This window comes from Macrotis lagotis, chromosome 8 (assembly GCF_037893015.1).
Source record: "Macrotis lagotis isolate mMagLag1 chromosome 8, bilby.v1.9.chrom.fasta, whole genome shotgun sequence".
Lineage (NCBI taxonomy): Eukaryota > Metazoa > Chordata > Mammalia > Peramelemorphia > Peramelidae > Macrotis > Macrotis lagotis.
Genome location: NC_133665.1, coordinates 62,478,402 through 62,496,234, shown reverse-complemented (window position 1 = coordinate 62,496,234; position 17,833 = coordinate 62,478,402). Strand labels below are relative to the sequence as shown.

Sequence of the window (17,833 nt, the reverse complement as noted above, 5' to 3'; positions counted from 1 at the left end):
TCACAAGAGAACAAAATGGTTTCATATTTTATAATGTTAAGCATAAACAGTAGTTATCAGAACATTTCTTTTTCCGCTAATGTACATGTAATATGTTCAGCCTTGATTATCTGGGGGAAGCTCCAAACTCATTTTTTAAATGGTCTGGACCAGAGTCCCCACCTATACAACAGATTTATAATTTGATTATAACATGATCCTCTAGAATTGCCTAGGGTTCCATGAAGTTAAGTGACCCGACCCTGGTCACCAGTTCAGAATGCCTTAGATATGAAATAGTTGTGGTGTACAGAACAGAGAGTTATGTTATTTTGACTTCTTACTTTCCACAGAAGCAATGTGAGAGAATGATTTTTATCTGTAAAAATGATAGAGCAATTTTAAAAAGACTGTCCTTGGCTTTGAATCTGGGAAAACTAGAGTCAGGTTCCAGAGAAGTATCTTCTTTATCTAAGACCCACGCTTTGGCCCTAGAAGAAATCTTAACTTTGTCAAAATGCTCCAGGCCCTTCAGGGTGTTCTAGAATGCTAATGCCTCGAACCTCAGACATCATAAGCAAGTTGCCATCTTTGTCTTTTGACACTGTGCTCATCTGAAACAGGTGCTGTCAATCACCCTTGAACTACCTCCCTTATAAGCTGTAGTAAGGGAAGTATTTTGCAAAGTGAAAAGTACTACAAAAATGTGGGCTATTCTTATTTAGCTAATACTTTTCTTTTCTTTCTTTTTTTTTTTTTTAAGTTTTTGTTAGGCAATGGGGTTAAGTGGCTTGCCCAAAGCCACACAGCTAGGTAAGTGTCTGAGGCCAAATTTGAACTCAGCTACTCCTGACTCCAGGGCTGGTGCTCTATCCACTGCGCCACCTAGCTGCCCCCTAGTTAATACTTTTCTTTTTTTTTGTAGTTAATACTTTTCAAAGAAATTTTGTATTTATATTCTTTTTATATAGGCAGTAGTCAGTTTACAATCAAATTGAAAATGAAAACTGAAGCCCAACTCACTTGGATATACTCTGCAAGGGTCCTTGTGCGCTCACAATCTATCTTTTCCAAGCTGGAGAACTGGATGCTCAGCTCCACCTTGTCTACCCCAAAGTGGGAAGCAGCTACAATGGTGTTATGGATCTCCAAAGCCGCAGACACATCTGCAGACTTATATCCAAAATTCTTCAGTTGTTGGACAAGTTCATCTATGCTGTAGGAATTTTCCTGGGTATTTATCAACCTGGTAAAAGCATCAGGGAGGCAGGCAACCCCAACTGTTGTCTGATCCATTACAGAGATCACTGTAAAAAAAAAACCCCAACCCCAAAACCAATGATGGATCAGAGATCTTGCAAATTATCACAAGAAGCAGAGAGATTCCTAAACCTTCTTCTCTAAACTGGTTTATTTAGCAGTTCCTGAATAATCCTTCCTTCCTTCCTCACAATTTTTCTTGCCTTTTCTGGAATGAATGCCCTCTCTTCTGATCTATACCTATCTAAATCTAGGCATACTTACTTAGTTCAACTGTTCTCCATTTCCTTTGTAAAAACCTTCCAGATCAGCCCAGTGTTCAGGGGTGATTTTCCCCTCCTATGGCAATGACTGTACCATCCATTTGTTACTTGCCTATCCACTATCTTGCCATGCACAATTAACATTCTTTTTTTTTTTTAGGTTTTTGCAAGGCAATGGTGTTAAATGGTTTGCCCAAGGTCACACAGCTAGGTAATTATTAAGTATCTGAGGCCAGATTTGAACTCAGGTCCTCCTGACTCCAGGGCTGGTGCTCTATCCACTGCACCACCTAGCCACCTCCTCATCTACAATTAACATGAACAAAATCTTAAAGCCCCCCCCTATTGTTCATCTGTTTTTCTATCTTGTTTTCCCAACTGATCTGTAAAGTCCCATGGAACCCTGATCTGGTCTTACTGGCCTTCATATTCAGTCAAGCAACAGGGTGTGATACCCTTAGGTAGTCCTCAGAAAACAATCATTTTTCTGGATTCATTTAGATCTCTTTCTGCATTTTATTCATTGTCTAAACATTTATTAAGTGCTGAGTGCATGCACTGCATCAAACTTGGTCTTCTAAGAGGTTTTTCAAGGCAAAAGAACAAACTCTTGAGGTTAGAGGAGGATTTCAGGATACAATGATAAAAAAAAACTCTGTCAATTCTCTCCACAGGGGGAAAGTACCTAGAGCAAGGAATGAATGGGAGCAGGCCAACAAATGACTCCTAGAGCCCTTCATGTCTCTGGCTACACACTGCTTTATCTGGCTGGTTAAATGTATACCTGCCACCTAGGACTCCTGGTTTCTGGCCCTAAGTTTGGAGCCTTGCATTTTCTAGGTAAGAAGTCTGCCTAGAGAGAAATGACAGTAACATGCTACTAGCTATGTCTGTTTTCACAAATTTCTGGGAAGGAGGCATTTACCAGGGGCGTTGAGGTGCGTGGGCAGTGGGGTACACCGTAGCTTCATTTTCATTTGACAAGAATTCACCACAATATTGTCATTGGGGTTCAGGTTTCTTGTGTTGACAATACCAGGGGCATAGTAGCCCCGCATCAGTAAGTAGTTGGTGTGGGAAGCTTGGTGGGGTTTCACTTCAATTCTGCGTTTGGCTGCAGCACCCTCATCCAATTCTTCCTCCTCTTCGTCATCATCTTCCAAACTGCCATCTTTTGCCAAGCTAAGAGGGAAAAAAAAATGGCATTTTCTTAAATAAACTGCCCCCTTTCAAGAGAAGACTCAAAAAGAATGATAAGAGAAGGGTCTTTTTATTTGTTCTATCTCTTTTAGGATATAATAAACTTCTTGAAGAAGGCTATTGATAGCATTTAGATTTTTGATAGCCTAGATAGGCTAGTAGTCCTGATCACTATTTGTTTGTAATGAAATAGTTTTTTAACCTTTTCTCTTAATTCTAATCTTTCACATACTTGTTAAATGGATCTAAAGATCATATTACATAACATGTTTTGCTTTAAAAAAACTATTTCATGGCTTCTTGCTATTTAGAGTACAGATAGGGAGAACCTTATTTCTTCCAAGGGTCATTTGGATATTTATAACATCATTCATGGGCCATACAAAATTATCAACTTAATCAAAAATTTAAGCAAATCACCCCTTAAGAACTCCTAGATGTACTGAATTTTGTACTGAATTTTAATCCCATCTGTGGTTGCCAGGGCAAGGGAAAGACCAGATGATTTTGGCTGGACATTCCTTGCTCCTGACTTAGAGGATAAAGATCACCCTTTTTTAGCTTAACTTTTTTTTAAAGTTTTTTTTTGCAAGGCAATGGGGTTAAATGACTTGCCCAAGATCACACAGCTAGGTAATCGTTAAGTGTCTGAGTCTGGATTTGAACTCAGTTACTCCTGACTTCAGGGTCGGTGCTCTATTTATTGTGCCACTCAGTTGCCCCCTTTAGCCTGACATTTAACTCTGTCCCAATCTGGTGCCATCCAGCCTTATGTCATAATGTTTCTCTAAACCAGACTGTTCACTGTCCCCTACATTCACAGTCTTCTTATATTTCTGATCACACTGTGCTCTACACTATGGCACCCTTCAAGACTTACTCAAAGCTACTTTTCCCAAAAAGTCTTCCCTGATTTTTGCAGCTAAGAAAGACTTTTTTTTTCTTTTATCTTGAAAAATGACTGTATTTGTCTTAAGCATTTCACAAGTTCAAATTTTAGGACAGATACACATACAAACATCCCTTTGAAATTTAAGCTCCATGAGGACAGAAATCACGTGTTATGCAAAAAGTAAATCGTTAATTTGTGGAACTGAACTGTAGGTGCTCATTAAAAGTCTACTGAATTTAAATATTTTTATCATCAGAATTTAACTTTAGTCAACCCTTTCTGACACCTAGGTCTCTTTTATGATCATGTTTGTTTCGCCCCTTTAAAAAAAGTTTTCTGCATAAACAAAGCTATAAACACATGTAAACATAAATACAGATTAAAATAAAGATTATCCAATAAAATTTTGCCAATGATTAGTGGTATGATCTCAGACTTGTCTTAGGTTCTTAGTTTCCTCATTTATAAAATGGGGGGGGGTTATTCTATATAGATTATACTTAAGAATCTTTCAGGCCCTAACACACCCTACATTCTTTAGGAAGTCATGTTGTAGAAACAGAACCAGATTTGGAGACAAGTAGACCTGGAGTTCAAATTCTGGATCTAACATTTAATAGTGATGTGGCCATGGAAAAAAGATTAGTCTTTTTTTGGTTGTTGTTTTTTTGCAAGGCAATGGGGTTAAGTGGCTTGCCCAAGGCCACACAGCTAGGTAATTATTAAGTGTCTGAGGCTGGATTTGAACTTAGGTACTCCTGAAAGGCCAGTGCTCTATCCACTGTACCACCTAGCCACCCCAAAAAAGGATTAGTCTTTTAGACTTTTTTTTACTTTAAAATGTGATTAGAGTTAGTATCTCTATCTAAGAAAAAAGTGAGAAAAGCACTTTGTGAAATTTGAAGGATTACAAAAAAAGGTGAATAACCATTCTCACTATCACAACAACAACATTGTTGCTCGTGACATTTTAATCTGGCTAAGGGGAGGCCCACTGGAGGTCCCGGAACGCTGGCTATTTCACAGCAACTGTTTTTACCTCTTCATGACTTCATTCTCAACCATGGAGCTGTCCACCACCACGATCTGCTCAGGGATTCTTACATCTACAGCAAGTAGGCCCAGAGAGAAAAGGCTGAGGATGGCTACACAGTGGCCTCCAGGGCCATCCAGTGAAAATGCCACCATATCGGTCACAGCACTTTCTGGTTCCTTGAAGGAGAAACTATCTGGCTGGTCTGCCTGGCCAACAGCCTTGACCTTTTCAAAGAACTGGAAAGATTCTGTACAGACGGTACTGGGGAATCGCCAGGTAAAAATCCTAAGCAATGGGGAAAGAACAAAAACAAACAAACCAATAGATATAAGCAAGATAAGAGTTTCAGTGTAGAGCTTAAGGAGAAAAACTTATTTTGATTTTATTTATTTATTTTCAAAATTTTATTTATTTTGAATTTTACAATTCCCCCCATCTCACTTCCCTCCCCCGCCCCCCCATAGAAGGTAGTCTAGTCTGTTAGTCTTTACATTGTTTCCATGGTATACATTGATCTAAGTTGAATGGGATAAGAGAGAAATCATATCCTTAAGAAAAAAAATGAAGTATAAGAGATAACAAAATTTAATAATATATATATATTTTTAAATTAAAGGTAATAGTAAAAGTGGGATTTTTAGCTGAGGCTTGAATCATTAGATCATAAAATCTATGTGGACTGGAGAAAGAAGACTGTAAAGGGTAGGAAGGGACCAGATTATGAAGTCAAACAGTAGAATTTATATTTTATCTGATAGGTGATAAGGAGCCACTGGGAGAGAGATGACATGGTCAGACTTGTGCTTTAGGTAAATCACTCTGACAGTCACATGGAGGATGGACTGGAATGGGAAGAGACTTGAGACAAAGAGACCCCACCAGAAGGCTACAGCAATAATTCATACGTGAGATGAGGAGGATCTATACCAGAGTGGAGGCAGTGTCCAAAGAACAGAAAGAGTCTTATGTAAGATTTATTGCAAAGGTAGAATCCATAGGATTTAACAACTGATTGGATATGGGAGAGAAGGATGGTGAGAAATAGTACATCAAAAGCTACCGAGAAGTCATTATGCCCTGTCACAATGACAGGTCATTCTGACACATTACTGGTAACTTTGGAAAGAACAGTCATGTAACTTGTCCTGTTCTTATTTTCTTCGTCTATAAAATGAATAAATGAGGGATGATCATTTCTAAGGGTCTTTTGGCTTTAAACCTATGATTCTGGTTGCCTGCTTGAAACGTTATCATGGAATTGAACCCTAGTTCACTGAAAATTTGCAATTTAATTTCAGCTATGCCTTCATAGGTATATGTGACAATCCTTTTATTCTTCCCTGACCCACATTCTTCACAGAGGCCGCTCTAAATCTCTTCTCAAGTCTCCCACACTATCCACTTTGCCTCTTAGTAGAGAGACTTCATTTCCTACTTTACTGTGAAAAAAAGACCATCCACCATGAGCTTTTGCTTTTAAAAATCTCTTTTCCTTGTCCCTTTTTGCTCCAATATCTGAGAAAGAGGTAACTCTTGGCCTTGTCAAGGGTTAAACCCTCTACTTGTTGCTCATTTTCATCCTTTCCCATCTCCTATGAGAATTTGCTTCTCTAAGCATTCCCCTCTTTTATATTTCTCTTTACTGGTTCCTTCTCAGTACACTCTTCTTAAAACAAAACAAAGCAAAACAAAACACAAACTCTTCATTTTATCCTGCCATTTCCTCAAATTAGCATCTTACACCTTTCACCCTTTCTAAGTCAAACTAAGAGTTGTTTATACTTCCAAGTCCTCTCTTCCCTCTCAACTTTTCAACCTCTTGGATTTTAGATCCCTCCACTCACTAAAATTAACTGCTCTCTTCAAAGTGACTTTTTTTCTTAGTCCTCAATCAAAAGACATTCTTTCTTCTTGGCTTCCATGATGTAGTGTTCTCTTATTTCTTCTTCCCCTTCCCATTCTGAATGTTCTGTTTTCTTTGCTGGTTAATCATTCATGACCCATTCCCTTAATATGGATATCTCCCAAGGGATCTCTTCTTTCTCTAAATTCTTTACATTGGGTGATCTTTTCTATCACCATAGATTCAATGATATCAACACCCATGTGACTCCTCTATTCATCTAGTCCTGATCTCTGTACTAAACTTTAATATTTTATCTCCAACTCTACCTTAATGTCCCAGAGGCATCTTAAAGGCAATGTATCCAAAACAGAGTTCATGACATTACATCTTATTCTTTCGTCCACTTCCCTCTTTCTGTTGAAGACAATATCACTCATCCAATCACCCAGGATCAAACCTCAATGATACTTACTTTTTATCCCCAATAGCCAATTAGTTGTCCAGTCTAATCAATTTTACTTTTAAAATACCACTTATAGCTATCTTCTTTTCTTAGTTCATATATCACCTATCCTAGATTAGCCACTCATTACCTCTAGTCCATGGCTGTCCAACCTTATTATACAATAGACAATATATTTAGATTTGCCATTTTAGTGAGAGCTCTGTAGTATTTCAGCTTCATTTACTAAAGCATTTAATAAACCCACAGGGGGCTGCATAATATCAAATTGCAGGCTGCATTTTGGACCTATTGCTCTAGACTATAAGAACAGATTCTCAACTAGTCTTTGTGTTTCCAGTCTCCACTTCCTCCAATCCATCTTCTATAGAACTGTGACTCATCTACTTAAAAATCTAGCTATAAAAATATTTAAAGTAATTCTTTTTGTGGTGACAAAAAAATTAGAATTTGAGGAGATGCCCATCAATGGCTGAACAAATTGTTATGTATGATTGTGATTGAATACTATTGTGCTATATAATGACAAGCCAAATGCTTTCTGAAGAACCTGAAAAGACTTACATAAACTGATGCAAATTGAAGAGAGCAGAACCAAGAGAATATTGTACACAGTAATAATAATACTGTATAATAATCAACTGCGTATGATACTATACAATAATCAATTGTGAATGAATTAGCTATTCTAAGCAATACAATGATCTAAGACAATTTTGAAGTCTTTATGCTGACAATAGCTGAATGAGGATCGAAACATACTTTTTAAACTTTTAATTTTCTTGTTTGTTGGGGGAGTCCGTTTCCTTTCACAATATGATTAATATGGAAATGTTTTGCATGATTGCACACGTATATATCAAAATTGCTTGCCTTCTCAGTGAGGGAGAAGGGAGGGAAAGAGGGACATAATTTGAAATGCAAATTTTTTTAACTGAACATTAAAAATTATTATTATATGTAACTGGAAAAAATATTAAATAGTAAGTTCCCCTCCCTGAGTTCTGACAGATGTGTAGGTACTCACCGATAGTAGGTCTGTGATAGCTGGTAAGACATGGGCACGAAGGGCAGGGCACGGCTTTTTTTGGGCCCCAAAGTGTGGTTCACACGACGCCGGTTAACGAGACTTCTCTTCTGACACTCTACAAAGGCCTTCACAAGGATGTGGTCCTTGTACTCTCGGTAGAGGCGGAAAGTCTGTAACAAAGCACAGGCATGAGATCAAGGAGATTATACTATACATAATGGTCATGGGATCAGTTCTTTCCACTGACCAAAGGCACAATGTAGAGACCTCCCTGAGCTCATCTTCAGGGACAAAAGTTCAAAGAGTCGTGATTTAAGAGGAAGGGTGAACCAAAGAGGAACTCTGGACCAAAGAAGTTAAGTAACACCAATCAGCTTTGGTGAATAACCCAATTGGTCATTCAAAGGATATAGCTCCCTCTCAGATCTTGAGAAGCATTATGCTCAGAAGGAGGGAGAAGGCTATCCCACCATTTACAAATGCCAGTCAAGCTGTCTGTCCTTTTGAGCTCCAACTACTGGGGAAGTTTATAATGGATCTTGGCAGCCACTTCTGGTAGACTCTGAGAAAGAAAAATTAAAAGGATGATGGAACCCAGTATTAAATTTATGCATTCCTTCTCATATGCATGGCCCTATTCTGGTCTTTTTTACTTGAGAAATTATATGAGCATGGAAGGAGCAAAGGATAAAAGAATGTTAGATCTAGAAGATAAAATTAGGCACAGAGGTTAGGTGACTTCTCCTAAGGTAAAACAATGAGGAAGGAATAGAGGAGAAGTTAAGCCAGAACTAGGAACAATGAGTAAAAATTATCAGATGACCGATTCTGGTTCAACCCGAGGAAAGCATCTTAAGAATAAGTACTATTCAACAATAGAATTCTGGTTGCCAGAAACCTTTTGTCACTGTAGGTCTCTAAACAAAACCTGAATGATCATTTGTATTGGAGATTCTGTATACAGGGTTTCTGCATTAGGGAGGAAATTAATTAATACAAAGGGGTCAAACTCAAAAAGAAACAGGGACCACTAACTTATATGTAAAAACTCTTGGGGACCGTATATAGACTTAAGATTTAAATTGTAATGAATGTATCTTTTATTGTATTTTCATTTATGTTCAAAAGTATTTTTAAACTGATTCAAGACTCAGAAGTGGTGTGGGTTGCATGTGGCCACCTATATAGTAGCTGACTTGAGATCTTTTCCTAACTTCAAAATCTTCTAAAGGCTCTTCTGAGGGCAAGGCTATGGATGCAAGGATTTCTGATAAGTATTACTGTGACAGGGGATTGCTGATCTTAGACCCAGTCATCCTACTTTGATCTTTCTCTTCTTTTTTTTTTAACTGGTCTGGTGAATGAACTTTTCCATAAAGCACGAGCTTATAATTGAGCCAGCAGTCTAACAGAGGAAATAATTCCTCACTTTTAGAATAAAGATTAAAGAAATACTGACTAAAGACCTTTGGGGTTTTAAGTTCCTCCAAAATATGTGTGTGTGTGTGTGTGTGTGTGTGTGTGTGTGTGTGTATGTGTGTAACAAAATTCATTCAATCATATAATCATATAATTGACAGAGCCAGAAAAGTCCCTTAGTTCAACCTATAACCAAATAATAAATCCTGCTTGCAGTGATCTCAACAAATAGCCCCAGTCCTCAAGGAGACAATAAGTAGATGAATTAGCACATACAAAATGAATACAGGTCATTTTCATCTTGGAGAAAGATGAAGAAATTATGAAAGGCTTTAGGGAGAAAGAAGAGTTTGGGAAAGTTTTGAAGGAAACAATGTGGCAGTGAGGAGACAGGCAAATATATTCCAGGTATGAGGAACAGTTAGTACAAAGATGGAGATGGAAGTACTATATGGGAACATCAAGTTAGCCAATCTAACTAGACCACAGAGTATGGGAAAGAGTTATATAGAGAGAGTTGGAAAGGCAGGTTGGGGCTAGATTGTGAAGAGCTTTACAAGCCAAGCAGGAGCTTATATTTGATCCTAAAGTTAACAGGGAGCCAATAAAGCTTATTGAGTGGTATAATAAAAACATCACTTTATGTTTATGTAGGCTGTATTGAAAAGGGTGGATACTTGAGACAGGGAAAGCAATAAGTTGATGACTGCAATATTCCAGGGGAAAGGTGATGAGTATTGGCAATAGAGAGGACTGAGAGGAGACAGATGTGAGAAATAGCAGAGGAGGAAATGGCAAGATTTGGAAACTGACTGGATATGTGAGGAAAAAGAATAGGAGTTAAGGATGACAATGAAGAGAACCTGGATGATCAGAGGGATAGTGGTACCTTGACAGAAATAAGCAAGTTTGGAAGAGGGGTGGGTTTAGGGGAAAGATAATGAATTAATTAATGGAGGAGATTTCCACAATAATGAATAAAAACTCGTTGCCTTCCAAGGCAACTTATTTCAATTTTAGACAGTGCTGTTATCAGATTTTTTCTCAAGTTGAAATAAAAACTGCTGTCTATTAACTTCCCTTAATTGATTCCATATTTCTATCTTCTGGGAGAAAGCACTTACTATATTTTCATAGGTAGGCTCTTTAAATATTAGACTTCTTCCATTTCCTTCACTTCAATTTCTCTTCATACAATAGTTTTCAGTCCTCTTATCATCTTAGCTATCTTCCTTTGGTTATGTTCTAGCTTATTGTTCTCACTTTTAAAATGTGGCATCCCAAAACTGGGCCATATATTAATGAAGATATGTAAACACAGCAGGAATCAATGGGACTATGACCTCCTCCCCACTCTGGACACCAGGATAACCTAAGATATTAATTAAAAGTTCTAGTTGTCACAAATAACTAACACAAATAAGCGGGCATTACAGCAAAACATTCACAGAAATTCATGGCAGAAAATATAGCTCTAGAGAAGAGTATAAACCCCCCCCCATCTCCCTTAGCAATATTTCTCTGACCTTTATGAACTAAGATAGATTTTAAAGGCTTTTGATACTCTCCCTAATTCTTTATTAATGGACTCTTTAATTATACCTGAAGGAGCTCCAGGAAGAAACATTCACTTTTCTGTTGTGTTGAAGGGTCTTTGAAGCAGCATGAGTAAGCAGATTTCCCATAAATTACCTGTTCTGACATTTATTTCCATATAATACAGAATTAGTTTTGGGATTTCATAATTATCAGTACAGGAAGGAAGAGGAACTATGTGGTGGAACAGAAAGAATACTAGACTAGAAATTAGAAGATATGGGTTTCCTTTAGCTGTCAGGTACAAGCTATGTGACCTTGAGATGGTGCAGTGGATACAGCACTGGCCTTGGAGTTAGGAATGACTCAAGTCTCAAGTCACTTGACCCTTCCTAGCTGTGTGACCTTGGGCACGTCACTTAACCCTGATTCTCTCCCTCCCAGGGCCATCTCCAGTCATCCTGATTCATTTCTGGTCACTGGATCCAGATGGCTCTGGAAGAAAAAGTGAGGCTGGTGACAGCACAGCCCACTCAAATCCAATTCAGGTGCTTGTCCTAACATTACAAATATTATTATGTGACCTTGAGCTTGTTACTTTGCCTTCTTGATCCCAAGTGACTTCCTCTAAGAAATACAGGGTTTGGATCAACCAACATTAATTAAACACCTACCATAAGCCAGACATTGTGTAAGCATTGGGGACTTAAAGAAAAAAGTCACAATCTTATTGGGGAGACAACATGCAGACAAATTTGATGATGATTATAATAACAATAATAATGATATGTTTTTTCCTCATTCTCAAAAAAGACCATGACATGAGGGAGGTGTTGCTATGACAAGAACATAAACTGGATTTCAGTGAGGGGGTGCTGTCCTAAGTCACCAGCCTCCTCCAGAGTCATCTGGGTCTGCTAGTCAGATATGGATCAGGAGGATTGGAGGTGGCCCTGGATACAAAACATTCAGGGTTAAGTGACTTGCCCAAGGTCATACAGCTAGTAAGTGTCACGTATCTGTGTAAAACACTTAGACAAATAGATAGAAAGCAAACTATATAATATAGGATAAATAGGAAATGCAGATCAGTAGTTGGAGGGAGAGAATTCCAGTTAAGGTAGACAGCCTGAGAAAGTGCTTAGAGCTAAGGAAGAAGGGTCTTATTTGTGGAACAACCAGGAGATCAGTGTCACTGGATTGAAGAGTCCATGGTGGGGAGCAAGGTCTAAAAAGGCTGGAAAGGGGGCTAGGTTATAAGAGATCTGAATGCCAACTAGAACACTTTGTATGGATGCTGGAAGTTGATAGTGAGTCACTGGAGTTAGTGCAGACATGGTTAGACCTATTTGTGCTTTGGAAAAATCACTTTAGTAGCTGAATGGAGGATGAATTGAAGTGGGGAGAGACAAGGTAGGCAGACCCACTAGCAGGCTATGCAATACTCCAGGGATGAGGAAATGAAGTGGTGGCAGTGTCAGTGTCAGAGAAGAGAGGGAGGTGTATTTGAGAAATGTTGCAAAGTTGAGATAAACAGGCCTAAGCAATAACTTGGATGTGGGAGCTGAGAGACAGTGAGAAGGATAACTCCTGAGAGATTGAGGGGATAGTTATTGCCCTCAACAGTATTAGAGAAGGGGAGGGGGGAATCAAGGAAGAGTTTAGCAAGAAAGACACTGAATTTAGTTTGGATACCCTGTATTTAATGTGTGTACTGGACATCAGTTTGAGATGTCTGAAAGCTCGATTGGAGATGAGAGACTGGAGATCAAGGGACTAAGGCAGGAAAGAAAAATTTGAGAATCCTTTGTATAGAGATGTAATTAAATCTATGGGAGATGATGAGATCACTAGTATAGAGGGAGAAGAGGACAGAACTGTGAGGGATACCTATGGTTGGAGGGTGTGATCTGAATGAATAGTATGCAAATAGGTAAGTGGAAAACAGGAGAGGCTGGAGTCCCAAAAACTAGAGAGAAAAGAGAATTAAGGAGAGTAATTAGTTGTGTCAAAGGCTGCATAGAAGTCAAGGAGAATGAAGATAGAGAAAACATTGGATTTAGAAATGAAGAGAGCCATTTTGGATCATATGATGACAGTGATGATGATTTCCCTTACATTTCTAAAATTCTATGAAGAACTTTAGCTGCCTGAGCAGTTTGCATTTTATCCCCAGAAGGCAGGAAGAAATTACCACAGGTTTTGGAGCAAGGACTTGAAATGGTCAACTCTACTTTGGTTCTAGATTTGTGAGTGGGGAGACTAGAGGCAGGCCAATAAGAGACAATTAGTATGCAGTGAAGGTAAGATGTGATGAAGGCCTGACTAGGGTCGTGACCATAGCAGGAAATACAAGTGGATGCAAGAGATACTATGGAGGCAGAAAAGACTGTTGGGGAGGGAAGGATGGCATGTTCAAGCTCTGGATGGCTCTTTCTGATGAAGAGTTAATATACAATGCTGTCTTTGGACAGAGAGGTTACAGCAAATATCAAGTGCTCAGAAGTCTTCTGTTGGTTTGTGGGTTCCATAGTCTTCCTTCTGTCCTACTTAGGGCTGAGAGTCCATGTTCATGGAGGTCAGGGACTGATTTTCACTACGTCTTAAGTTTTTCCTAGTGCCTTGTCTACCTGTAATAGGCACTGAAATCCTGCTGTATTGGACTGGACAGGCATCTGAATTCCTCCTAGCTCCCCAGAGGGGAAGGTTGTTCAAAGTTACACAGGGAAGAAATAATAAATCAGGACTCAACTCTGGTATTCCAACTCCAGTTCAGGGCTCTTTTCTGGCTGCCTCAGAAGATATGACTTTACTGTTACCTCTTTGGAACAATGGAACATGTAGCTCTTAAAGAATGCCATGGTATTTAAGGAAGTATGTGGGATAAAGTTTTGAGATTTCTTCAGTAAAATATTTTGCCTCAATCTCTCTAATTGATTGTGGCCCTTTCTCCAGAAACGAATAAAGCCTTCTCTTCATACCTTGGGAGATCTCCAAAATTTATTTAAGTGGTATTTGTCCCACACAGAAGAATCTCACATGTGGAGGAAAATAAACTTACTCACAAAAGACAACACAAACAGCTAATAAACATGAATTTGCAGAGATCCCAGGCATGTTGATAGAATGCATTTGGAAGCATATTGTAAGTTATTTTTCTGCTCAAACCTCAATATTTTTCTATTTAAATCCAAACAAAAGTTCCATCTCTTCCAAGAAATTTTTTCTTGATCCTCTACCTGCAATCCTTCTGGCAGCCCTTACCCCAAAACGAAGTATCTTTTTAACTTTAGGATTTCACAGGGAACATTGGTTAAATCTGTGGGAATTTGTGGTTGTTCTTTACTCTCTCATTTTATTCTCTTAATGTAAATTCCATGAGGACAGGGACAGCTGTCTTTTATCAGCTTTATGCATCTCCATCAGCACCTAGGGCAGTGCTCTGCAAAGAGTAAGTAACTAATAAATATTTGTTGAATGAATGTCCTTTTGAGTCACTATGAAACTTTTATTTCTGCTGGTTCCCTCTTGTGGCCAAAGTAATGAATATTTTCCCTTTCATATCTGAGGATACTGAATGTTCATAAACATGATTGCTTTAATTGAAGATAAAACAAAATCTTTGTTTTAAAAATAATCTCTATCCCCACCAAATTAAGTTCCTGGTTTCTACCCCTTATCAAAGTAGTCTGTATGCATAAAGCTAAACTAAGAGACATGGGACCTTCAATGCTAAATTTAAATACAAAATGAATCATGCCAGAGGGCCATTTGAGATGACTTTTTATGTACAAGAGGAAGCATGATGTGAGGAACAATGTATTAGACTGGGAGTCAGAACATTTGGAATTTGTACTATTTTACTAGCTATAATGATCTTGAGCAAATCAATCCGCCTCTCTCGTGTCACCTCAGTTTCTTCACTTAGAAAACAGATATAATAGGTTCCCTATCTATCATGAAACTAGTCCATCAAGCTATGTATCTTAGACAGATATCACAGATGGATAGAGAAGAAGTGATGGATGTGAATGGGCTGCAGCATGTTACTAGTGAAGAAAGGGCTCAAGAGAAGAGGGTTTTGAAAAGATGCCAGCAGAGAACCATAGCCATTAAAGAAGGTGGACTGCTCAAGAAGGGAGAGTGAGGGGTGTCTATGCAGAGATTTCCCAAGACTCAAGAATGAGAAAGTAGGAGGGAGCTCCCATATCTAGGGATCTCATAAACACCATTTAGCATACAATGTGTGGAGTGGTTAGGGAAGAGAGCAGTAGGGGGATGGGCAAAGTCAGATCTGGGTTTCAGCCTGTTACATTAATGTCATATATATCAGACAATGCTGTATAACTGTACTATGAATTTCTATGGGGTTAGTTTATGAAAGAAGGGAAAGCTCAGAGGCAGACAGAGCATCTAGCAGGCTATTAGGTAAGAGTGGATGCCAGCCTTCTAGTGGTCAATCACTGTATTTATCTCAAAGCACTGTAGTAAGAAAAGCCCCACAGATGATTATCACAGTGATTACTAGTAGTTAGGGTAAAGAGAGCAATCTGGAATTTCCTCTGAAACACAACTGAGTTCTTATGCATCTCAAGACTCAATCTTAGCAGCCAGGTCTACCTTTGTTTACATCTACAGTACTGGCAAGTTCTCCTGTGACAGTTGGAAAGCAAGTCTCTACGAAGGAAAACAAGCATTTGGGATAAACAGTTTAAGAAGCTGAGAGAAAAAGAAACGAGAAAAGAGCAAGACAAGATGAATTACACTTTCGGGATATCCCAGAGAAAACAGTCAAGGACCTGAGTCTAAATTATACATATGTAACTTACTACCAATGTGATCTTGAGCAAGTAGCTTTGCTTCTCTAGTTCTCAATTTCTTCACCCCAAAATAAGGGGAAACCAGAAGAACTCTTAAGGTTCTTCCAGTACTAAATTCTATGACTTTCAAATTTAGCCACTCCTTAAACAGATAATTTTTATTATTTTCCTATAGCTCAAGGGAGATTTAGAGCTGGAAGGAACTCCAAAAAAGGATCCATCCTAAGTCCCTCATTTAATAAATGAAAAAGCAGTATAGTGAGGATTTAAAAGCTGGATGTCTGAATTCAATGTCTTCCTCCCCCCTTTACTATGATACTATTTGCAAAAAAGTTCTTAGAAAATCTAAAGGACTGCTTTAGGTTGAAATGGGAGAAGAAAGAAAATGCTACTGTGCTATTTGTCAGGGGAACAGGAGGAGAGAAGGTGTGGGGGGAGAAGAAGCATACTAGGATGCAAGAATCTGGAGGTACTGGCCTTTCCAAATCTGCTTTCTATGAAAACTGGTCTCTAGATAATAACTAAATTTTTTTAAAAAAAGAAATCTCTTAAGAGAGAGGACTAGTCTTGAAGCAAGGGTCCATTAAACACTTTTATACTTTTCCCCTTCCTCTTATCTTTTTCCTTTGGATATCAAAAAGATAAATGAAAAAATGTCTTTTAAATCATCTGGAAAAGTAGAAGATAAAGTCGCCAGGCCATTATATTTTCAACATGCAGTAATCACTAACACCCCAAATTTACATATATGTACATACACACACACACACACACACACACACACACACACACACGAAACAAAAGAATTCCCCCAAACTGGTTGTCCAAGTTGACTGATCCTTCAATGACATTTCTCTATCTCCTTATTTTTGCCCAATTTCCCACCCTATTGTTGCTATTCCGTTCTCTGCTGAAGAGCAGACTGCCTGCCTGCATGGATCTGATTCTTCTCAGATTCCATAGGCTAGGGAGTAAAAACAAAGGATGCAAATGGCAGGTTCCTCTGCAATGTTTGGCATCCTCAGCAAATCCCATGCTTGAGGAAACACTAATCTGTTACCTACCTGAAATGACTGACATAACTTCATCTGATTATCTGAGAGGGCCAAAGTACTCTGGATTAGGTTCTGCAGAACCAGAAAGTGAATATCATCCACACTGAAAAAGAATAGGCAGGTGACAAGAATGCCAAATTAGGGAGACCCCTCTAAATTCAATACCATATAAAAGAGTCAGCAATCTCACAAAATAATAGACATTTAAAGCAGAAAAGAAAACTACATCTTGGCATTGCATCTCTCCTTAGTTGATTGTCCTTTGGAGACAAATATTTTAAAGTTAGCAGGCACAGCAGGTCAGAAGATAACATTGCCTTATCACATACCTAAAGTCAACTTATATAGTGATTATATAAAAAAATAATTTAAAGTAGCTTTTATTCTAAAGAAAAATGATTTTTAAGGCATACAATTTAAAATCTAAAACTGATGATTTTTGGAATTAAAATAAAAGTAGATACAATTCAGTGCTGTGATAATAGTTTCTGATAATGGTGACCTGCTACAGTTACAAAATCATGAACTTGAGCCCTGGAAGGAAGCTGTGTTTCCTAACCCACAATCTGATGCAGAGAAGTGAAGTATATATGCTTTCCATTACACACCTGTTCCACATGGTTTTTAGGCAATCTGAGTCCAGGATCAGAAGCTGGCAATTGGGGCATAAGAAGATAGGGAGTAGGAAAGAAATCTTTTTTTTGTTTGTCTAACAAAATTTCACTTCCAAGAAAAAACAAACAAAGGATTGTAGGATTTAGGGGAAGTTAGGTGGCTCAGTGGATAGAGCACCAGCCCTGTAGTCAGAAGGACCTGAGTTCAATGTGGCCTCAGACACTAAATAATTGCCTAGCTGTGTGACCTCAGGCAAGTCACTTAAGCCCTTTGCCTAAAATAAATAAAATAAAATAATATGTATATTAATAAAAGGACTGTAGCTAATGGACCTTATGAAGTTATCTCATTTAATCCCTTCTTTTAACTGATGGGGAAACTGAGCCATAGAGAAATGAAGTGAATTGCCCAAGCTTATA

The 17,833-nt window shown here is 38.4% G+C and overlaps 1 protein-coding gene across 4 annotated transcripts in view; it reads right to left on the bottom strand.

The window, feature by feature from the left end:
* Window positions 1–17,833, bottom strand: part of GTF3C1 (general transcription factor IIIC subunit 1) — a 133,263-nt gene that overhangs the window by 10,541 nt on the left and 104,889 nt on the right. For all 4 annotated transcript variants that reach the window (XM_074197386.1, XM_074197387.1, XM_074197389.1 and 1 more), the window contains exons 29-33: window positions 16,809–16,902; window positions 7,967–8,139; window positions 4,634–4,915; window positions 2,428–2,684; window positions 1,003–1,286 (exon numbers count right to left, since the gene is read on the bottom strand). In XM_074197386.1, coding sequence (XP_074053487.1) covers window positions 1,003–1,286; window positions 2,428–2,684; window positions 4,634–4,915; window positions 7,967–8,139; window positions 16,809–16,902 — 1,090 coding nt within the window. The remainder of the gene's footprint in view (window positions 1–1,002; window positions 1,287–2,427; window positions 2,685–4,633; window positions 4,916–7,966; window positions 8,140–16,808; window positions 16,903–17,833) is intronic.